This window comes from Trematosphaeria pertusa (assembly GCF_010094035.1).
Source record: "Trematosphaeria pertusa strain CBS 122368 unplaced genomic scaffold BU26scaffold_4, whole genome shotgun sequence".
In the NCBI taxonomy this organism is placed as follows: domain Eukaryota; kingdom Fungi; phylum Ascomycota; class Dothideomycetes; order Pleosporales; family Trematosphaeriaceae; genus Trematosphaeria; species Trematosphaeria pertusa.
In genome coordinates this window covers 404,826-425,484 of record NW_022987215.1, presented here as the reverse complement: position 1 = coordinate 425,484, position 20,659 = coordinate 404,826, and the positions used below count along the sequence as shown (strand labels likewise).

Genomic DNA, 20,659 nt, shown 5'->3' with positions numbered 1-20,659 from the left:
GAAATACAATTTGAAGAAAATATCATGCGCCAAAAGCTGGCACACCACTTCTCAGGCAGTCACCAGGTCAAAGCCACCGCTCCGCCAGCTACCGCTCATATTCTCCCTCCGCCCCTGCGGCTTGTCCACACCAGACATCTCCGCCGGGTGCGCGAACCCACACGTCGCTCTACTCTTGCACTCGCCCCGCTTCCAGTATCGGCAAACCGGCTTCCTCTCTTCCCTCTTTCTGTCCTTAGCCTCGTTCTTCTTTGCCTGCTCCTCCCTCAGATTCAGCGGCACAAAAGGCGCTGCATCCCCCGCAGTGTGGGATCGGTCAGCACCAGCCTTCTCGTGCACGATCCACGCACTATGCTCCGCTTGCCCCTGTCCAGCCCGAAGACGCTCGAGTTCGGCTTCCATGCGGTCGTAAGAGAGGATTTCAGCCCAGGACGGTAGGTGTGTGGGGTTGAGCTGCAATTCGGGTGAGGTGGAAGCATCGACGCTGGGCTTTGAAACGCCGCTGGCGACCGTGGCACGTGAAGGTGCTGAGTGACGTGGAACGCGATTGCTGGTTGAAGAGCCGGCCTTCGTAGTGGGCGTCTCCTGCGCGACCTTCTTCTTGCGGGAAGAGGAGCTCTGGAGTTTCACAAACATTTGTTTGCGGAGGGGGCTCATGCTTACCTACCTGCGAGGGAAGATGTTATGAATCGTGTAATACAGAGACAAATGATGGACTGCAGTCGGCACTTTGATCTATGACAGCGTCGTGGTCTGGGGATGGTGGAAGGTAGGTGTGGAGGTTTATGTATTCGCAAAGCTTCACGAGTTCATTGTGAAGTGTGACTGCGAGCTCACAGCGGCTATGCTGGGCTGGGCATCTTTCCAGGGGTGCAGAACACTGTGAAGACACGATGTTGAAGTTTTTGAGGGACGAAGAGGAACAATGGACATATGCGGCCTGTTTGAGAAAGAGATATGCACGAAGAAGCGAATATATACAATGAAGTGTAAACGTTCATGAGATAGCCTCGCTGAAGAGAGCTGGCTAGCAGGTGAAAACCGCCGGACCAGGAACAGTGTACGTAGTAGCTAAAATTGTCAGCTAAGCCTTCCCCCGGAGTATACCACATACCTTTGTAAGCATCATATGTGATACCAGCATCACTGCCCTTGTAGGCACCGGGAAACGCGACGAGGCTGCTGGGCGTGGTGGTTCCAGATCCGGACACTTTAAGCTGATGGCACCCGGGATAGAACTGCGCGCCGGGATACTCATACGCGGAATGCAGCGCAATGATCTCGTGGCGGACTAGATAGTAGCCCGGCTTGAGGCAATTCGGGATGGTGTAGGTTGCCGCATGTCCGGCGGTCATGAGTGGAGTATCGCCCCAGGTGTTCGATGTACCGGTTCGCCCTTCTTGCTTGACTTTGAACCACACAGCTCTGCGTCTCATATCAGCTTAGCTTTCCGTAGTGGGGAGGAGAGCGTACGCAGTCCCTGGCATGTAGCTATTGCAGCCTGCATCAGGGCACCTGGCCATGTACGTCACGACAGGCCCCACATGGCTATCGGGCCACAGCGTCCACCGGAGCTGGACCTCAGACCCGGCAGCAGCGGCGGCATGAAGAGCAGCAGGCGAAGACCCGCTGATGCCGCCTGCAGTATATCCGCCGCACTGCAGATCCGAAAGCGTGACGTCGGTGACGGGGCCATTGCCCTGGATAGGACGAGATATGCGCTGGGGAACCGGGCTCATGTAAGGGTCCTGGTATGGCTGGTAGAACGTGTAGACTTGGCCGCCAATCGTAGCGTTGTCAACGTAGCCATGGGCTGCGACGGCAGCGGCGAGGCCGAGGGTGCCGAGGAGGTACTTCATCGTGTGGAGGATAACGACCGGTACTCGAGTGAAGAAGAGAATGGAAAAGTAGAAATAGCGAAATATAGGCTGAAAATCCTGGTGCTGGATGGCCCGAAGGGTGAAGATAGGCGGGTAAATTCATCTTATATATCGATGCCGGCATCAATAGGCGTTGATTGAAGGGCAGCGCCATGTGGTACAGGTACCACCGCATCGAAACATCCACGGCAAAATTCCTTGTAGGTGATCATGAAGGATAGTGAATAGATTAAACGAAACGCGCTAGAACAGGATGGTGCGGATCTTGGAATCTCCACACACTTCCAGACGGAGGAAATCAACGGCTTGCGAGGCATGAGCAAGGAGCGGGCAGGGCGCCGGTTGGTGGTTTTATGAGTCGGGTGACAGTTCTATAGCAAGCATTGAAAGTAGGTGTAGGGCTGAAGACGTGTAGCCGAGGAAAAAAAGCGTTAGAAACTACGCTGGCGGTGACGACGCATGGTGGTTCTGTGAAACGAAAGTCTGATTGGCGGCTGGAGGATGTTTGAAGGTGGTGTGATTGGTGGAGATAGATATCGCATGTATCAAAAGGTAGATCCCACGTGATCTCATTTACAACCCGGGTCGACCTTTCTCCAGACTTCGGCTTCGGCACGTACAACGTATTATAGATTAAAAGGCGCTTGCGGAACCCGGTCTGCCGTAGACGCTCATCTAAGAAGCCTGGAGATAGTTCCTCAGCACAATGTAACCAGATGTACCTCGATACGTCATCAGCAGCTTCACCACACCAGCACTAAACGATAGGAAGGCCTGCACTTACATGATCCAAGGCTCTTCGAAAGGTTTCACTTCCCATATTTGGCAAAGTCCGGCTCAGCTTCCCACCTTTCCACTCCCTCAGGAATCGGCACCACCGCAGTCCTGCAGAAGATATGCTTTCCGCCAGACCAGTCCAAGCCCTCGAGTACACCCCCTTTCACAGCAACGACTTTTGGGTCTCCGTCGTCGAACACGTGCGCATGCAGGATTCTGCTCCCGCACTTGCTGCAGAAATAGCACTTCTGTCGCCGCCCGCTGTCACACACGCGGGAGAAGTAGGTAACGTCGGGGTGGTCTTCGATGCTGAAGAATGGAAAGATTGCGGAGGTGCCGAAGGCAGAAGCAGATTGCTTGCGGCAGTCGATACAGTGGCAATGGTACAGGTTGAGAGGTTTCTTCGAGGGGGTGGTAAACTTGACCGCGCCGCAAGCGCAGGAGCCGTCCATGGCGATTGAACTTGCGAGTACAGATTGAGTGATGTAGCAGAAGAAAGAGCGGAACAAGTAGACGAAGCTGGCTCCTCCAAGGCTCGAATGCCCCGCAACGCGTACGACCCCACGTTGCGGGGTGCTGCTTGCGGCATCGAACACGAGCTATGCGAGGCTAAGCGCAGTATCAAGCAGAGCACATGGGAAAGTGAATTCCGGTCGGGAAATGCCGTCGTTCATCGTGTTACTCGCCCGCAGTTCTCCTGCAAGGGATGCCGAAGGTTTGGGAACAGGCCGTTAGACAACGTTGTAGGCGGCAATAGGTCCAAACCGGGAATTATGAGGAGTAATAAATGCACTGTCAAGGCGTAGACAGCAAGATGGAACGAAACGAGTGGTGTGACTGGAGGAGGAAGGGTGTTGGAAGTTTCTCGAGGTGCACGGTCGCCACAGCCCACTACTACAACTGCCCCGCCATCACAGCTCCAACCTCCGGACACAGCGAGCTCACGATACCCTCACCGCACCATGGTGATCAACTACAGCAAGTGGGTAAGCTTCTGCCAGTCGCTCATACTCTCCCCACGTATACTGATGCATGTCCAGGACGCCCTCGAGCTCTCCGACGACAGCGACATCGAGGTGCACCCCAACGTCGACAAGAAGTCCTTCATCCGCGCCAAACAAGCCCAGATCCACCAGGAGCGCGACCGCCGCCGCCACCAGATCAAGACGCTCAAGTACGAGCGCATCATCAACGATGGCCTCACCGAGCGCATCGGCCTGCTCCTCACCTCGCTCAAATCGCACAAGGACAGGGCGGGAGACGCGGGCCAGACGGACCAGCTGGTGTTCCAGAGCATGATGGAGGGCATGATGGCGAGCGGGGAGGATCGGCCGCCGCCGCCGCCGGAAGGCGTGCACGAGCATATCAAGGAGAAGCCGACGTATCCGCAGATGATGGCCAGCTTGGTGGACCAGGTGAAGAAGGAGGTGGACGAGAAGAAGGGAGAGGGCAACCGACTGGACCAGTTCATCGCCGGGCTGGAATCGCACAGGGCGCGCGTGCAGAGCCTGCAGAAGGAGCTGTTGGCGAAGCTGGACGAGCTGGAGAAGGAAGAGAAGCGGCACATAACAAGCGATGATATCCACGAAGGCTTCAACTACTCCAGCGTGCAGCATTCGCATAAGCCCGCCGCCGCCTCATCAGCAACGGCAGCGAAAGAAACCGTAGAGCTGCTCAACCCACCCAAACGCCCCGGCGCTCAGCGCGCCGACACAGGCCAGTCCTCCGGCGCAGACGGCGACATCGAAGAAGGCACCGCCGTCGACGACGACAGCGTAGAAGCTTCGCCGCTCGCCAAGCAGTTCGCAAAGATCAAGCGCGGCGACTGGGGCGCGTGTCTAAACTTCATATCGCAGCACCCACAAATCCTGAGCGAGAAGGAAACAGACGGCCTGCTGGTGGAAGCATTCAACTCGGAGCTAGAGGGCAAGCACAAGCACGCGAAGCAGTGCGTGCACCAGGGACTGCTGCTGCAGTACTGCCGGCAACTGGGTGGCCGTGACGGCGTAGCCATGTTCTTCAAGCGGGTGCAGACCAAGGACCACCAGGCCAGTAAACTGTTCAACGACGACGTCGACTCGACATACCGCCGCATCCACGACCGCGCCGCTGAGATCAAGAAAGAGCGCGACGAGAACCCGCAGTCGCAGGAAGGCGTCGAGCAGATCCAGCTGCACGCCGTAGACCCGAACACCACCATCAACATCGTCGTGCCTCCCAAGGAGTCGACGGCCGAGGACCCGGAGGTGCGCGCAGCCGAAGAAGGCTCACGGCAGCTATTCGAGACCTTCCCGCCGGGCCTGCAGAGGGCGCTGGAAACCAGCAAGCTGGATGAGGTGAACAAAGTGCTAGCCAAGATGAGCGTTGAAGAAGCGGAAGAAATTGTGGGCAAGCTGGGCGATGGCGGCATGCTGAGTCTGGAGCAGGGTGTCATCGATGCAACGACTGACGAGGGCAAGAAGGCCATGGAGGAGATTGAGAGGACGCACAAGATGCCGGGCCAGTCATAGCGCTAGTTACTACAGCAGGGAAGGATTGGTGCTGTACATGAATGGCCGTACGGGTGGATGAGTAGAAAATGAGTATGGAACTGTACTATAGGCTACACGCCGGTAATAGTATCTATGATCGTGTACTACATCTGAAAGTCGCCTTGAACTTCGTATGAGCTCCCCCGTAGTGAGACTTGATTCTCCTCGACATCTGGCATCCTGAGTATCCTCCATAATTGTCACCGACCCGGAATTTAGAAAGAAGTAAAGCTCAGATCATCTTGTCGAGCGTCGATTCAATACCATTCATGTCGAGGTCGCCAGCAAACGCCGCAAACTCATCCTCTGCTGCACTACGACTCATCTTCCTCTTCTTATAAGTTCCCTGCCCGTATACTCCATTGTGCTCGTCCGGCCGGGCGTGCTGTAAGGCGCGTAGCAAGTCTGCACCCGCAGCCTCATTCACGGGGCCGATAGCGGTGGCTGGGGCGGAGACAGCTGATGCCTCTGGAGGGGCTTCGGCGGCCACCGGTTCCATGGGATTCGCTGGCGGCGCCCTGTAGACATCGTCCGGGACGTCCGGTATATCCGGCCTTGGGGAGCCGACGGGGGTGAAGGATTCCATGGGCGGCGGGGTTAGCTCCTCGACATTTGGTCGGTCAGGCTCGGCCTGGGAAAGCCCCGGGAGTGGTGCGGCAGAGATCTTGTTTGTCTCCGCGGCAGAGAGACCTCTCAAGATGGCATCCTCAACCTCTCGCTTGCGGCTTTCGATAGCATCCTTCCGTGTCCTCAGGTCTGCAAGTTGCGCTTCCTCTTTGCCAAGCTTGATCTTGTTCTCCTCCAACAGTTTCTCCAGTCCATCCACAAGAGCTTGTCGCGCCTTGATGCTTTCAGCAACAGCTCCCTCAGCCACCGCAAGCTTCTTGACGAGCGCCGCGAGGCCGGCCGCGTGCATCGGTGGAGTCGGGATTGCATTGTTCGGGTTGGTGAGCTTCTCGTAGTCTTGGTTTGCGGTTGCGATGGCCGGTTTTGCGGTCAGGTCGGCTTTCTGGAGGGAAGTGGCAAGGGGTGCGACAGACGTGAGCTCTGGCGGTACGGAGGAGTTGGAGAAGAGTGAGCCACCAAGCGCGGGCTTGCGGTTTGAGCGCGACCGATCGATTTCTGTGTGCGTCAGCCGAGGGCCCATACGAGGAGCTTATGCACCTACCATCGAGGGACCGCTCCACCTCCTCTTGAATAGGCAGCCTGAAGACCTGTCGCTGTCGCCATACCTCCACCACGCGTCGAATTTTGTTCTGGATATCGGGGTTGGAACCCTTGTAAGCGGCAGAGGTGCCTTCGGCGATGAGCGGGTCGTAGGCCTTGAGAAACTCGTCCTTTCTGCGGATTTTGGACTGTTGGACGATTTCTACAGGCGCAGTCAGCAATGACAACAGCTGGAATAGACGGTACCGCTCACCATTCGCGAGATAGACAAGAGTTAACTTCTTGTTCGGCGGTGATTCCTTGACCCGCTGGCTCCAGAGCTGGGCAATCTTGTCGGCGTGTCTCCTACAGGCATGATTAGTCGCGGGCATGGGGTATATGGGAGGGAGTTCCATAGAGGGAAGAGCTGGCTGCATGCGGGAGGTGAACCATGGGGGCATTACCTGTGGAAGAGGATCCACTGACCGACAGTCGAGATGGAGTCCTGGGTCTCGTTCAGAGACGACAGCTTCGCCCTCAGACTGTCTTCGGTGAAAGCCATTTGAATTAGATCACAGGGCGATGAGAGTCAACAGTCGACGCGCGGTCAATGCTCTCACGCGAGCGTTCGGCTTCGAAACCGCTTGCACGAGCTGAGAGCGCACCGCTTGGGCAGGGCAGCTAGACAACACTATAATGCCCCCACTGACGTATATACCAGCTGATGCGAGACTACTTGGCGGGTTGCTGATGTTGTGTTGGTGACTGTGGGAAGTCCGCGTCGAGGTGGAGCATTTTACTTGCGACAAGCTCCGCTCCGACCGGCGTTACATTTATCCGTGCCAGCCCCGATCGCTCCTCCTGGTGCTGCACCGCAACTTATATCCACTGCAACAGCCAACCAACCAATCGCCCAGACTCAGCTTCTATCACCCCCGCCTCCCTCCACATCTCGTCCTACACACAATGGCAGACAGGTTCCCTTCATTAGACGAGTTCGACGCCGGTAAGCCAGTCAACCAACCCCGGAAACAGCGCCAGCTTGCTGAACTATCCCAGGCCACACCGAGGCACGCGGTGACGCCAACATCGATCTTGTAGGCGACGCGGCCGGCGCGGACGACTTCCTCTCCCGCGAGCGGGCAGTACTTGGCGACGACGCAGACCAATTCGCGTCGGCAAACGACAAGCTAGCCACAGTCGAGGACGGCGACGATGACCTGCTAGGCGGCGACTCGGCCTTCCAGGACAACACCGGCGGCGAGGAGATGGCCGGGTTCGAGAGCTCTTTCCCAGCGATTGACACCACCAACGAGGTAAGCCGTGCGGTGCTTTCGTTGCGTTCCTGCGATCTCGGGCACGGTCTGGCCAGCTCAGAACCCGCGCCTCACATTAGGCTGTTCTGAAATACAGAGCGAGCTGGAATCCCGCATTCGTTCTAGGAGCGCACGAGAGCCTTTTGAGATTGGTCCTAACCAGAACAGCACATGGCACCGGGGGGCACCATCACCGGCTCAACACTCCCGTTCCTCCCCGGCCAGCCGCAGCCCTCCTTCACTCCCCTGCGGTCAGATTCGCCCGAGCCTGAGGTCATCCGCGAGTGGCGCGAGCGGCGCGATCTGGCGATCCAGCACCGCGACGAGGTATCCCACGAGCGCAAGGCGCAGACAATGGAGGAGGCGCGGCAGAACATTGACGATTTCTACGACAACTACAACAACAAGAAGGAGAAGGAGATTGCCAAGACAAGGAGGGAGGCCGAGGAGTTCCTCGCGAACCGGGACGACACCACGGCGGGTGGCACGAGCTGGGAGCGCATCGCGAAGCTGGTGGATCTGAGCGGAAAGGGCGTGAAGGGCGGAGCCTCTGGAAGCGAGAAGCAGCGGTTCAGAGAGCTGCTCCTGAGCCTGAGGAAGGACGAGAATGCACCTGGGGCGACCGGATACTAGGCGCGAGCTGGCGAGGGTGGAGGAAGAGCGGCGATACGGTGCAGCCATTGCAGCAAGACTTTTTGGCATGAGGCTCTTGCTGGAAGACAACCGGGCTTGCCGGCGTACCCTGGGTTGGCATACAGTCAGTGGGAGTTAATGGATAGGTCATAGGTGATCTTTTCATGCAATTGCCTTAACATCTCGCTTTCTTGCTCCATCTCCATGTTCTCATTGCGCCATGGTGATTTACGTCGTCGCACAAGTCATACAAGTCCATGGAAGGGAGATGTTATATTTCAGTGTCTGTTCGCTACGGTCTCGCGTTTGGGTATGTATTCTCGCCACTATATGATCGCGCTGATGGATTTAGACGCTTCCTTTTCATATCCCCTGATTTTCACAGTCGCTCTGACATAGATGCTCCGATCACCAGACAAACGTATGTATCAAACTCATTCCTTCTCCCGAAGATGGTCGTTTATCATGTGCATTGTAACCGGCATTGCTAACTATGCTCTAAGAACGCATCCAATCAGTCGTAGGATCGCCGTCGTCTAGATGTCCATCGCTCACCTTCTTTTACATAACGCCTCGCTTACTCCCTTAAGTACCTAAACAAGCGTGGGTGTCAAATATGCTCCTCGCGGCTTCGAAAGACGTTCTGAGTTCGGACGGGACCTATTCGTCAAGCCCCGAATCGAAAAGCCCATTGCTATCCTCGAAGAGAGGCCTTGTCCTAGTTGCAGCGAGTCAGAGTACTGGAAGCCGGAAGACTATACTCTCGGTGCCAGCTGTCACACTTCGAGATCAGACGACTCTACGGGCAGCTCGGATTAGACCAACCGCTTCCCCAAGCCTTTGCTTAGGGAGGTCTCTGTTGGCGATGCAGCCGGCACGGATACTCAACAATGGAACGAATGAACAGAAAGCAAAAGGGGCATAGAATTCGTGTGGATCCTCCTGCAGCGAGCTTTACATATGTCCTCGGGTCGCCGCTTACGCAAGAATCCAGCCCTCCCGTGCCGTCGACGCCTGCAAAGTGACTCGAGTATGTCTCAAGTTTTGACAGCAGAAAGCTCTACCTAGGCCCTTTCAGCAGGTAAAGACCGGAGTACCGCGACCCGCTACCTTGGCCGTCAGCGATACGGATTCGTCACCGTGCCCCCCGTCGCGCACTCGTCGCTCCCCAACTGCACATTGACACAAACATGCGGCGCGATCCCCACGACCGTACTCCCGTGGGTGTACGTCTTCTCCGGGCATATGATCTCGTTCCCCGCGCCGTTGTTGTTGTTGCATCGCAGCACGTACTTGGCGCGGTCGTTGATGTCGTAGACGGTCGTCTCGATGTAGACCGGGTGGCTGTCCGCTTTGGTGTCCTTGAGGCGGTAGGAGGCGCCGAATTTCGTCCTGGAGATCCAGCGGTAAGTGAGCGTGCCCGAGGCGCCGAGGGCGCGCTTGGCCATGAGCGAGCTGGGGAGGTCGACGGATACTTCGATAGTGCCGTTGAGTGGGGCTTCTGCAGCGTCGAGGGGGAGGGCAATCGCGGTTGCGGTGGCTGCAAGAGCGAGGAGGGACGAGATGGTGAGGAAGCGCATGTTGAGGGCCGAGGTGGCGAGATGGAAGTAATGCTAGTTCGGGGAAGCTACTGATTTTGGCTGCTTGACTTGATGTCTTCACGAAGGCGGAGTCTTCATTTTATATCCATTCTTTGGTTACCTACACATCTACTTGAGTCTCGATATCTCCATCGTATTTCGCATTCATGGAGAAGAAGATGGAAATCGTGAGGTTACTAGCCCGAAGGCGCTTTGCAATATCTCGTATTCAATCAATAGCAATCAAGGTAGGGCTACACAGTTGCACCACGTGATTTCGATGTCTCAGAATAGTATCTCAGCTGAATAGTAGGATCATGTGAATAGCCAGTCGTTTCGAGGACACGGCATCAAGGAACTAACACCTACGAAAGCCAAGGAACCCAGAATAAGTGACTGTCTACCATCTTGAGATTGACAACACCATATCACCTCCTGGGCCCCTGCTAACGTTAGGGGGGATACTGTTCTAGGCGTCTACCGTACTTTTCAACGGACCTAAAATATCAATGTGCTTCGTGCTAACGGGTGAAATTATTTTGCGCGGCGACTTTCAAGATGCCTGAAGGCCGTCCGGGCCTTAACGCAATATTCTTGCCTCCTTATGTGCGGGTGGTGGATGCGTTGTTCCAGATAGCGCCTCCAGGAACTGACCTCGGGACCTAGTTCTGAGGGGCGACGCCTAGCGCGCGTGTGGATGCCTGATTGGTCGAACAGAGATCTAGATCCTCCGGCCGAGGGACGAGACTGTGTCCACCGCCGTAGTAGATCTGGACAAAGTAACACGCCAATCCCTTGTTTTCGTCGATTGGATAGGAGGGGAATTTGTAGCGAGCCATGCAAGACGCTACTGCCCAAATATAGCCCTCTTGTTATGGAGCTAATTTCCGTGTTCCCCAATTAGCGTAGTCCCATGCTAATGCGGCATATTATTGGAGCTTGTTGCGCTCATAGTTTCAGCCCCCATGGAATGACTTGCAGGAATCTATTCCTACATTCGAACGCTGCTCTCCCTAGCACCCAGATGGTTGCATACTCTGGAAGCCACGTTTTAAGATCGAACATGGAAATTTCACAAAATTGGTAGGCACAAAGAAGGGCTAAGGGACTGACGTGTATGGTTCCTTGCACGCGCTGAATAGTCGCATCACGTGACCGTGTCTCCAGACAGACGCGAGCTACTCTGTGCCGCCTTTCCACCACAACTCAGCCTTGACCTACACGAGACATAATCCTGCGCATGTGCACACGACGTATACCCCCAAACAGCACCATAACGACCACCCACTCGTCGTGGCAGATAGGAAATGAGCTGGAGATGGTATTGAGCATTTAGTCTATCAAGCCCTGTCAATGCGGTGCCTAATGCTCCGCCCATATCGGTTGTATGCGGGTTTTGTCGACTGCAGAATGCCACTCCTGAAAGCCTTAACAGGAAAGCCCAGCTGGGTAATCTCAAGACCTGCCGCTTGGCCTCGAAGTACTTGATTTCTGCAAGGGAAAGGACGGGCTGGCCCATACAGCATTGAGGCTGCGCAGTTTGATGCTGCCGTCTTTGCCGTGTTGAACAGTGACGACTGTCTCAGGTCTTATGACTATAACAAGCCAACATTTATCGGGTTGCCGGCGCCTCAAACCCTCCGAGCTAGCCTGTGCAAGATTCTTGTTCAGACACTGCCGTGCTCATATACGATCAGGCGCGCGTACTTCTCGCATTCCACGTGCGCATTCACGGCCAACATCCTCTATTGCGCCAGTTTATCCTCCTGCTTCTCTTCATCCCGCAGCATATGATCGAGCAGCTCTTGAGCGAACTCGGCATGCTGCTTAGCCACACAGCGCAACATCACAGCCGTGGAGCTCCACAAACTGCGGGTACACATCACACAGTCGAAGAACTGGATTCGCACCTTTGATGCAAGCGTAGGAGGCAGGTCGTAAATCTCGCGGACCACTTCGAGGAAGCCGGGAGTGCACGCCGTATGGCATGCGGCTAAGGTCGTGTAGTCGTCCAGCTCGTGCCCCGCATACTCTTGCAAGCGGGCTTGCATGTCTGCGAAGTCGTACTTGTCCGCGACGCGGAGGCAGCGCAGCCAGAAGAGCGCGAGTTTGTTCGCACTCGAGATGTCCTCCGGCTGCGCGTCATTAGCGGGGGTGGCGTGCTTTTGGTCGGGATCCCAGCCCTCGGGGAGGGGCGGGAGGTAGGCGGCTTCGAGGACGTATTGGAGCGCGTCATCGTTGTCGTCGTGGAGTTGGATTTCCGTGGAGACGCTCTCCTGGGGATTTTTTAGCTTACTAGCATCCCTTTTGATCAAGAAGGGGTACTCACAATGAAGCGTCCGTTCAGGGCAGCTTGGAACCAGTAGGAGCGAGCGCAAAGCACGACCTTGTGGCCGTAGAACATGCGCTCGCCTGAGGAGCCGAAGCGGATAATGATGTCGGACATGGTGGGCGAGTTGCAGTACCTTTAGCAGGCAGGTTAGCGCGTAGCGGTGGGTAGATGGATGACTAGGGCTTTGGGACTTACTGCTTGAGGCCGAGTTGTTTTCCGAAGTGGGCTCCGCTCACGCCAGATGGTGGGGCGGGCTCAGACATGGAGGGTGCGGGTGAGGTTGCCATGGTTTAGGGAGTTGCGGGCTTAAAGAGTAGGGTAAAGGATTCATATAGGGGAGAGCCCTGGGTCGTTATTTAGTCACCCATTTTCTACGTCCAGTGGATGTTGCAGTTACTTGAGCTGCTTCACAGGTTTGTGTGAAAGTATCACTCGGGCGCTCTAGGTCATACTGCACTCGCACAATTTCCATGGCCAAGCCGCAACCGCAAGACGAGCCCGTAGCTCACCGTCAGCACCATCAATCCGTAGGGGGTACAGGCTCCAGTATGTCTCAGCTTTCGACTACGAAAGCCTCTTCCTGGAGGCATTTAGCGGAGAAAGACTTGAGACTTGCTAGAACGTAGACTTTCCCTTTCAAGATATCTACTGAGTGTATCGCCAGTGATGGCAATGCGCCCAGCCTGGAGGCCCTACGATCGGAATCTCATAGTAAGCTAAGCATTGGCGGTACAGCATGGGCCTTCCACCGACGGAAGCAGATGTCCAACAAAGCTTCTATCTCCAACGTCTCTGCAATCACAATGTAAAGGGACGACCTCAGGAGGAGGATACACTACAGAGACCTAAGAGCTCAACCAATACGCCAGGAACCGAGTCTCCGAACTGATAAACGTGGATCTTCTCTTGCCAAAGAGTACGAGAGACGGCCGTGACCCTTGGAAGTGACTAAGGGAATGCCTTGCCTCGACATCAAGACTTCAGAAGCTCAAAGAAACAAAATGGCTTGACAAAAAGCAACGTCTGAGTGAAGGAAACTGACGGCTGTTCGGGGAGCTAGCACAGCTCAAACGCATAGGGACAAGAGCTCGGGCTTGATACTCACGCTTGGCTGCAAATTTTGCTACTGGGACCAGACATTGGCGTTCCCATACGAAGCCGCCGAGCTATAGAACGTGCGTTCTCGCAGATATACATGCAGAGTGAATACGCCCTGTAACGGGGACGCCGAGCCAGGAATCCGGTCTCGACCCGGACTGGGATCTGGGGAGGCATGGATGGGTCGCTGGCATATCGGAGAAAAAGCAACGATGTAGATCTGCAGACGATGAGCAGCATCTCTGATACTGCTGCAGGTGGATGTAGGAGGCTGGCTTGGATAGCGTGTTGGTCACGATAAGGCATTCATTATTCCTCAAGGCGCAGTGGGCGCCTGACGAGGCAAGCTGCGCCGTTGAGCCTGACGCTCTCTCCATACTACACGAAAAGGGCAATTGGATCCGCGCAAGTTGCCGCCGAAGAACTAGTCGAGGTCGTAGAAGGTTCGCATGATAGATGAAGTTTTGCAGGCTGCCATCTGCTGTTTGATATTCGCGCTGCCCTGGGGTTACTCGATGCGATCGAGTAAATGACGCTCTGGCGGCCGTGAGTGGCCTCTCCCGGCGCCGGCCAAGTACCCCACAGCGCTTTATCTGGCCACCAGGCCGCTTTAGCCGTAGCGCGCCGGCCCAAGCGAGACATGCATGGCTGGGAATGCAACATCACGCGCGTTGGGCCTGCGTTTCGTTCGGGTCAAGAGATAAAGAGCCTCCTGCTGCGATGCGCCGCTCGGTTACAAGTTTCTATCGAGTCAAAATCGAGCAGCAAAACGCGCTCCGACATCGTATCTGAGCAGGCATAATTTGGCATCTTGTGGTTGCGGCGGCGAGGACTTGGCTGGCGCCGCCGACCGTTGCGATCTATTCGCGTGCCCGCGCTCCACCACGATCTGATGAGTTCCCTCGTGCGCCTCTCTGCTCCGCGCATCTGCATCGATAAGGCCGCTTGTCGCAGATGCTCGTCACAGGGTCCACCCACCGGACCCGTCCTCCCAGCTCAGCCAGAGCCAGCGGAAATTTTGATTGCTGGAGCCGCTATCACAGGGTACGATAAGCTGGACGGGTGCCTCCCGCGATGCGCGCCCGCCTACTCTGTACTGTAGTCGGTGCATACCGAAGCCTCCCATATGTTTCATGCCTCGTCTGCGTAGTATATGGGGGTCGATAGCCCCGTGCATCCAGTGTAGCTAGCATACATAAGAGTAGCAAATATTCCTCGTTATCAGCCCAAGTCTGGACGTGACATCACGGCGACCCGTCCCACAAGAGCTCTCACCAACGGGTAAAGCAGAAGCTAGCGGCAGCAACCACAGAAAGCCCTTCATCCAGCAAATCTCTGCTCGGTGACTCGTTCCCGGGCTGTTCTAGCTGCCGCCACCCTGGATCCCGAGCGCAAACCGCTGCTGGACGAGCCAGCCTCACGACGCACAGGCGCACCCAGACCTGGACATGCTTCCTTGCCCCCACGTCATACAGGCGGGGATGCTGCTAACCGCAACTACCAAGCCGTCGCCTCAAGCTCGCGCTCCCACAGCTTCATAAACGCCCCTCTCGCTACCTCGAGACAGGTCCACTCCAGCGACGACGCTCCTCTTTTCAACAGCGCACTCATGGAGAAGGTCAAGCAGTCCAAGGCCGCCCTCTGGGCCGACAAGCTCGCCGTCGAGAGCGAGCCGGGCCTTACTACCGCCCAGCTCATGCTCTTGTAAGTTGCTCTCGTCGACGTCAGCCCTCAATTGATCAATTGACGGCTAATCTCCTCTCAGCAATCACGACTTGAAGCCCGTCGAGCAGGCGCGCCGCCAGTGGGGAGCATGGAACTTTGTAGGCTTCTGGGTCGGTATGTCCCAACGTTACACACCCGATGTGGTAATTTTCGAGGACGCATTCAGCTAACCCATGCATCCCGCGACCAGCTGACTCGTTCAACATCAACACTTGGATGATTTCCTCGTCCAACATCGCCGATGGCCTGTCCTGGTGGCAATCGTGGATATGCGTTTGGGTAGGCACTCCGCTTCTCACGCGACCAGCGCAGGGGTGTGAATTGAATTGACGCGAGAACAGCTCGGCTACTCCATCGCCGCGTGCTTCGTCTGCCTTACCGGCCGCATTGGCGCCATGTACCACATCTCCTTCCCCGTCGTCTCGCGCTCCTCCTTCGGCATCTGGGGCGCGCTATGGCCCGTCTTCAATCGAGCGGCCATGGCCTGCATCTGGTACGGCGTACAGGCTTGGATTGGAGGCACCTGCGTGTACCTGATGATCCGCAGCATCTGGAACAGCTGGCGCGATGTAAGCCTGCCCTCTCCATCCATCGAGCAAGAACTCCATTCTAATGCTGTTCTACAGGAAGACACCCAAGGCCCTGGCGGCATTAAGAACGGCATCCCCGGCTCTGGCACTAACACCGTCGCCTTCGCCTCCTTCTTCCTCTTCTGGCTCGGCTCGCTCCCTGCCATCTGGTTCCCCGTGCACAAGATCCGCCACCTCTTCACCGTGAAGGCGTACTTCGTGCCGACCGCCGGCGTCGCCTTCTTCATCTGGGCCGTCGTGCGCGCAAAGGGCATCGGCCCCATCGTCAAGCAGCCCGGCTTCGCAAAAGGCTCCACCCTCGCCTGGCTCATGGTCCGCGGCGTCATGAGCGCCATCGCCAACTTCGCTACCCTCATCGTCAACGACCCCGATTTCGCGCGTTTCGCGCGCAAGCCCCGCGACGCGCTGTGGTCGCAGCTGTTCACCATTCCGCTGGGCTTCGCCATCACCTCCTTCATCGGCATCATCGTCTCCTCGTCCTCAACCGTCATCTTCGGCGGAGAACCAATCTGGAACCCGCTGGATCTCCTCGAAAGCTTCCTAAACGAAGACAACGGCCGCGGCCAACGCTTCGGCGTCTTCATGATCGCGGCAGCCTTCACGCTCGCCCAGCTCGGCACAAACATCGCCGCCAACAGCGTCTCCGCGGGCACCGACATGACAGCCCTCGCGCCCCGCTGGATCAACATCCGCCGCGGCGGCTACGTCTGCGCGCTTGTCGGCCTCGTCATGTGCCCCTGGAACCTGCTGTCAACCACCAACAACTTCACGACGTATCTCTCCGCGTACTCTGTCTTCCTGTCCTCCATCGCCGGTGTCATGATCTGCGACTACTACTTCGTGCGCAAGGGGTACCTGCAGATCCGGGACCTGTACTCGGGCAAGAAGACGGGGCCGTATTTCTTCACGTGGGGCTTTGGCCTGCGCGCATACGCCGCCTACATCGCGGGCATTCTCATCAACGTCGTGGGTTTCGCTGGCGCAATCGGACGTGAAGTCCCCGTTGGCGCGCGCCACATCTACGATCTCAATTTCTTCGCCGGCTTCATTGTCGCCGCGTCCGTTTATTATGTGCTGTGCAGGATTTGGCCCCTCGATGCGGTTAGCAAGACGTGGCTCGAGGTAGGCGGTGAGATCGACGATATCCACGTTGCGTACGACGCGAGCGATAACGAGGCTAACTACGACGAGGAGGTCATGGCCGGCGGGAACGGGAAGGATCCTGTTGATGAGGTTCAGTCCAAGCACTTTTGACAGCGTCTCGGCTCGCTGTTTGGCTTTGGCAGGCGTGATGCGTCGTACACATACCGCCGGATTGGGGACGACTCGTATGCGCTGCATGAATTGGAGAGGGAATTGTGATTGTACGCATGTGACTTGCTTTGGCCATGTTAGATTAGAGATACCAGGCCCTTCCTTGGGCCAGCTGCTGCGCTGTCGCTACTCGCAATTGATCTTCTACGACCGCATTGATGTTGTCATGGTTCTAGTAAAGGTACTGTTGATATCATCCGGGTTCTCATCCTTATCATGTTGAAGCGCAATATTAGTGAGAGATAGCAGGTACCACGGCACAACAAATGAGCCATCCCGTGGCTGGGAGAAACGTGATCCGGATGATTGGAAGTTGGGAACGGTCGCTTGCCGAATTCGTAATCGTGGATTGTCTTCTTTCAGACTGGTTGTCCGATTTCAACATCACATGCTTCGCAACACCTCGACATCGTAACGTTCCTCTCCGCCATCAACGTGGTAAAGGTTGAGGCTGGTTCGGATATGCGCCGCAGAAGAAACATGCTTAGGTACGACGTCTCCGCGCACCGGCGCCAGCTCAGAGCGTCGTATCCGATGTTTCGGTAACAGGCCAGGTGCGTGCCGAGTAAGATCCCATGGCTGCAGGCCGGAATGCGTACTCCAGTCTGTGCAGGATGCCAAGGATCGTGAAAACTTGAAGGGTGGGATAGGAGCGCCAAGAATAGTGACAATCTTGTTACGATGCAGGGCCAAGCTGGTGTGCGGGCGTGAGCGAGGCTGTAAAAGAAGATATCGCCGGAGGCGGACTGCAAGAGTGGCGAGAAGCAATGTTTTCTGAGATTCGCGAGAAGAAGCAAATTTTAGCGGCTGCGGTCTGCTAACGTTGGCGAGCGTGTTGTCCCTGCTGAACTCAGACTCAAAGGGCTGTCGGATAGTGTTAAGTCGGGCACGTATGTGCGAATATCTGCGGTTGCTTCTTCCTGTTGAGAATTCCTGTCCCAATACGGGCTGCGTTCGCTCCTGTCTCCCATTGTGACCTCCTCCGCGCCTTTCAGCGTCCCGCATCGTCTTAAAGATCTGTCAAATCAATGACCTCTATGTCTGTGGTCTCCTGAGTGACTTTTGCAGGTGCGTCTTGTTTCGACAGAGTATGGCGATTTTGGACGCATTTTAAAGGACTTGCAGTAAGGGATGCAGACGGAGAATCAATAGGCGCTGCCCTGTTAGAGTTGAAGAATTGCAGGCGCGCTGCCCGAAGCTGTGCGACGCTCTTGGGGCTCGGCACGCCGCCCTCGTCTACGATGTCAAGCTGGGACCTTGAAGCTGTCAAAGTTTCCTTCGGCATCGAAGATGCCGGTCGAAGAGACGGGCTCGCGTAATTTGATGCCATAGGCTGGTGCAACGTGGAGGTAAAGCGTGGCGATGAGAGGGCCTGATTTGGGGGTTCTTCGAGCGCGGCGCGCAGAGGCTTCTTCCCAGTATGCTTCACAGGCTCTTTCGATTGCCGGTCAGGACTTAGTGCTGACGCCGTTGCGGGGAAGCTAGGCATAATCGTGGCTCTCTTGGTCCCCATCTGAATTGGAGATTCGGTAGGGACAAATAGGCTTTCTGGGTCTTCCTCCCAATCCACCCAGGCAATATCGTCTTTGGGAGCTGGTCGCCTGCTGCGGTTCGTCGGCGTGGACTCGATGAATGGGCTTTTCCCAACTAGACTAAGTCGTATAGCTCTGTTCAGCTGTTCCATCTCATCCTCTGAGTCCTCAGATTCCGAGCCCAGGTCGATAACCTCTCCCCCGTAAGATTCTGTCGGCCGAGGGGCCTCGTCATCCGACGACAATAGATTGATATAGTCGTTCCCTTGAATTGGTCGAAGAGGTGCGGCGGAACTCTGCCCCTGAGCGTTTGCTGAGTGTGCAGGAGGGGTCCTTCCTGGCCTCGGCTGGCTAGTATTGGGTGGAGAATTCTCTTTTCGCGGTTTAGTTCTAACCGTCCGTTTGCTCTTAGGCACCGTGGCGCCCGTCTCATCATCATCCGCATTGGAGTGCGCCTTCCTCTTACGCTTCTGCGGTGTCTTCTTCGCCGCGGGCGGTGGATTAAGAACTTCAGGAGGGAGTACCTTCTGCAGCAGGTATTCCGGAATCTCCCACTCTACGCGGTGATCTGGATCAAATGGGTCGCTTATAGCACTTGTCCAATATCCAGCTCGCTCACCTTCGAAGTCTTTCTTTTGGAGGGTAGTGAGACCAAAGGGGGAGAACGTGAGATTTCGCTCGAGAGGTGGAACGGCTTGCTCATCGTTCTTCTTTACGCGCCGCTTGGTGAGCCGGATTTCGTGGATATGCTCACGTGGTAGGGATGCGTCTCTCGCCACCAAATACTTAGTGAGAAGGACCGGTCCTACCCAGTTCATATACAGCCGCCCCCAAATATTGAAGCGCGAACTAGTCAGCTCGAGAAGCTTTGTTTCGTCGATTGGTCCATCCCACCCATTTCGGAGCATGTGTAGGTTGCGTAGCTGTTCGTCGGTGGAGATGGTAGGGCGGTAGTACTTGTTCAGCGTCCTGGTGTCGGGGAAAGTGTAAGGGACGAAACCATGAAATCTGGCCTTCTGCAGGCAGTCCACGAGCTCATCCCTCCAGCTAAGACAGTCCGCTTTCGTTCGGCATTGACATAGAGTCTTCCCGAGCCCAGCCTTGACTGCGCCCATGGCCGCCGCAGGGCCGCACTGTGGGAGACCTTTCAGGTCGTAGTCTCCACCGCACAGCATGGCGAACAGTACCAGCCCCTCGCGGTCCAAGCTATGCTCATCGCGTATCTCACGCCCACGAATAACTCTGACACTCTTCCCGCTCTTCTTGGTGTTCTCCTTCGAGCGGTCGTTGTTTCCCCTGTCTTTCGCCACGCGGTCGTCGCGAATGTGGAAATCGCAACCAAACATGAGTGTGTCGGAATCCTGCGACCACACCGCATCCACCACGCCCAGAATTTGTAGACGTGCGCATTCTGCTTCGGCCTCTGCCGGCGCCTCATGGTATGGTATTCGAAAGTAGCGAAGCAGCTCCTTGAGTAACTTCAGCTTCTCGTAATCGATCTTTCCGCTGGGCCGTCCGCGCTTCCAAGGGCGTTTGGGGCCATCGAAGATGAATAGCAGTTGTACGTTGAGTGCGAGGAGGCGGCATAGGCGGTAGAAGATGGACTTTTCGATGCCCTGGAAGGCCGGCTCGTTCGATTCTGCAGCCTTCAACTCAGCAAGGGCGCTTGTGCAAGAACTAGGGACTTACTCTCGCGGATGATGTACACTTGTTGCGCGGTCAGATTGTTGAACCTCCAGTCGGCTTCGTCTACGGCGATCCTCAGGGGTCGACCATGCTTCCTGTAGTGCTCTTCGGCGAGCTGGGCAATTGGGAAGCTGCGATCCTGCTCCTTGATGACATTCCACAGCCTTCGGCCCCGGTTAGGATAGAATAATCTGGGTGCATGGCATTGACAGGGGGGTCGTACTCTGGAATACCCATTGTGTGGGGTGCAGGCTCGGAGAATTACTACCACTTAGCGACGCGTCTTCGCGCCAGCTGCAGAAGCGCGATGGGTCCAACGAAATCAAGACACCAATGGTAATTAAGCATTTGGGTGCAGCAGGAGTGAATTTGCTAATGAAAAATTGGCGTTGGAGTGGGTTGGAAACCATTGTAGAGATGGAGGAGGTTGAGACATGTCTAAAGCCAACCGTAAGCTCGGGCTTTCATCCGAACCCTGCTGAGACGCGTGTTCACGTGAAGGCTTGGTAGGTCGCGCCT

General features: G+C 56.1%; 10 protein-coding genes across 10 annotated transcripts; 3 read left to right on the top strand and 7 right to left on the bottom strand.

The window, feature by feature from the left end:
• Positions 1 to 51: 51 nt before the first annotated feature.
• BU26DRAFT_590027 (uncharacterized protein) lies at positions 52 to 842 on the bottom strand (the record flags this gene model as incomplete). Its single annotated transcript, XM_033834748.1, has 1 exon — positions 52 to 842. The coding sequence occupies exon 1, from the start codon at positions 655 to 657 to the stop codon at positions 52 to 54; it is 606 nt and encodes a 201-aa protein (XP_033686748.1). The 5' UTR covers positions 658 to 842.
• Positions 843 to 1,027: 185 nt separating this feature from the next.
• On the bottom strand, positions 1,028 to 1,859 carry BU26DRAFT_421063 (lytic polysaccharide monooxygenase; the record flags this gene model as incomplete). The annotated part of the gene is made up of 3 exons (XM_033823390.1): positions 1,028 to 1,071; positions 1,115 to 1,425; positions 1,474 to 1,859. 3 exons carry the CDS (start codon positions 1,857 to 1,859, stop codon positions 1,028 to 1,030), a joined length of 741 nt encoding a protein of 246 aa, XP_033686747.1.
• Positions 1,860 to 2,689: 830 nt separating this feature from the next.
• On the bottom strand, positions 2,690 to 3,109 carry BU26DRAFT_529119 (uncharacterized protein; the record flags this gene model as incomplete). The annotated part of the gene is made up of 1 exon (XM_033830880.1): positions 2,690 to 3,109. One exon carries the CDS (start codon positions 3,107 to 3,109, stop codon positions 2,690 to 2,692), a length of 420 nt encoding a protein of 139 aa, XP_033686746.1.
• A 445-nt stretch (positions 3,110 to 3,554) lies between these two features.
• On the top strand, positions 3,555 to 5,298 carry BU26DRAFT_602257 (uncharacterized protein). The gene is made up of 2 exons (XM_033835336.1): positions 3,555 to 3,643; positions 3,698 to 5,298. Exons 1-2 carry the CDS (start codon positions 3,620 to 3,622, stop codon positions 5,165 to 5,167), a joined length of 1,494 nt encoding a protein of 497 aa, XP_033686745.1. The 5' UTR covers positions 3,555 to 3,619; the 3' UTR covers positions 5,168 to 5,298.
• On the bottom strand, positions 5,259 to 7,098 carry BU26DRAFT_516504 (DUF618-domain-containing protein). The gene is made up of 4 exons (XM_033828345.1): positions 6,799 to 7,098; positions 6,609 to 6,700; positions 6,357 to 6,557; positions 5,259 to 6,310 (listed from the first exon to the last, which is right to left on the bottom strand). Exons 1-4 carry the CDS (start codon positions 6,894 to 6,896, stop codon positions 5,421 to 5,423), a joined length of 1,281 nt encoding a protein of 426 aa, XP_033686744.1. The 5' UTR covers positions 6,897 to 7,098; the 3' UTR covers positions 5,259 to 5,420.
• A 154-nt stretch (positions 7,099 to 7,252) lies between these two features.
• BU26DRAFT_516503 (uncharacterized protein) lies at positions 7,253 to 8,635 on the top strand. The gene is made up of 3 exons (XM_033828344.1): positions 7,253 to 7,340; positions 7,394 to 7,650; positions 7,819 to 8,635. Exons 1-3 carry the CDS (start codon positions 7,301 to 7,303, stop codon positions 8,281 to 8,283), a joined length of 762 nt encoding a protein of 253 aa, XP_033686743.1. The 5' UTR covers positions 7,253 to 7,300; the 3' UTR covers positions 8,284 to 8,635.
• A 629-nt stretch (positions 8,636 to 9,264) lies between these two features.
• On the bottom strand, positions 9,265 to 9,891 carry BU26DRAFT_516501 (uncharacterized protein). The gene has a single exon (XM_033828343.1). It carries the CDS (start codon positions 9,861 to 9,863, stop codon positions 9,402 to 9,404), a length of 462 nt encoding a protein of 153 aa, XP_033686742.1. The 5' UTR covers positions 9,864 to 9,891; the 3' UTR covers positions 9,265 to 9,401.
• Positions 9,892 to 11,495: 1,604 nt separating this feature from the next.
• Positions 11,496 to 12,900, bottom strand: BU26DRAFT_242478 (uncharacterized protein). The gene is made up of 3 exons (XM_033821036.1): positions 12,391 to 12,900; positions 12,193 to 12,328; positions 11,496 to 12,139 (listed from the first exon to the last, which is right to left on the bottom strand). The coding sequence occupies exons 1-3, from the start codon at positions 12,480 to 12,482 to the stop codon at positions 11,609 to 11,611; spliced, it is 759 nt and encodes a 252-aa protein (XP_033686741.1). The 5' UTR covers positions 12,483 to 12,900; the 3' UTR covers positions 11,496 to 11,608.
• Positions 12,901 to 14,536: 1,636 nt separating this feature from the next.
• Positions 14,537 to 17,256, top strand: BU26DRAFT_516498 (uracil permease). Its single transcript, XM_033828342.1, has 5 exons — positions 14,537 to 14,997; positions 15,059 to 15,132; positions 15,209 to 15,297; positions 15,360 to 15,587; positions 15,645 to 17,256. Exons 1-5 carry the CDS (start codon positions 14,903 to 14,905, stop codon positions 16,860 to 16,862), a joined length of 1,704 nt encoding a protein of 567 aa, XP_033686740.1. The 5' UTR covers positions 14,537 to 14,902; the 3' UTR covers positions 16,863 to 17,256.
• A 582-nt stretch (positions 17,257 to 17,838) lies between these two features.
• BU26DRAFT_602251 (uncharacterized protein) lies at positions 17,839 to 20,405 on the bottom strand. Its single transcript, XM_033835335.1, has 3 exons — positions 20,364 to 20,405; positions 20,144 to 20,304; positions 17,839 to 20,093 (listed from the first exon to the last, which is right to left on the bottom strand). The coding sequence occupies exons 1-3, from the start codon at positions 20,375 to 20,377 to the stop codon at positions 17,932 to 17,934; spliced, it is 2,337 nt and encodes a 778-aa protein (XP_033686739.1). The 5' UTR covers positions 20,378 to 20,405; the 3' UTR covers positions 17,839 to 17,931.
• Between the last annotated feature and the right edge of the window lie 254 nt (positions 20,406 to 20,659).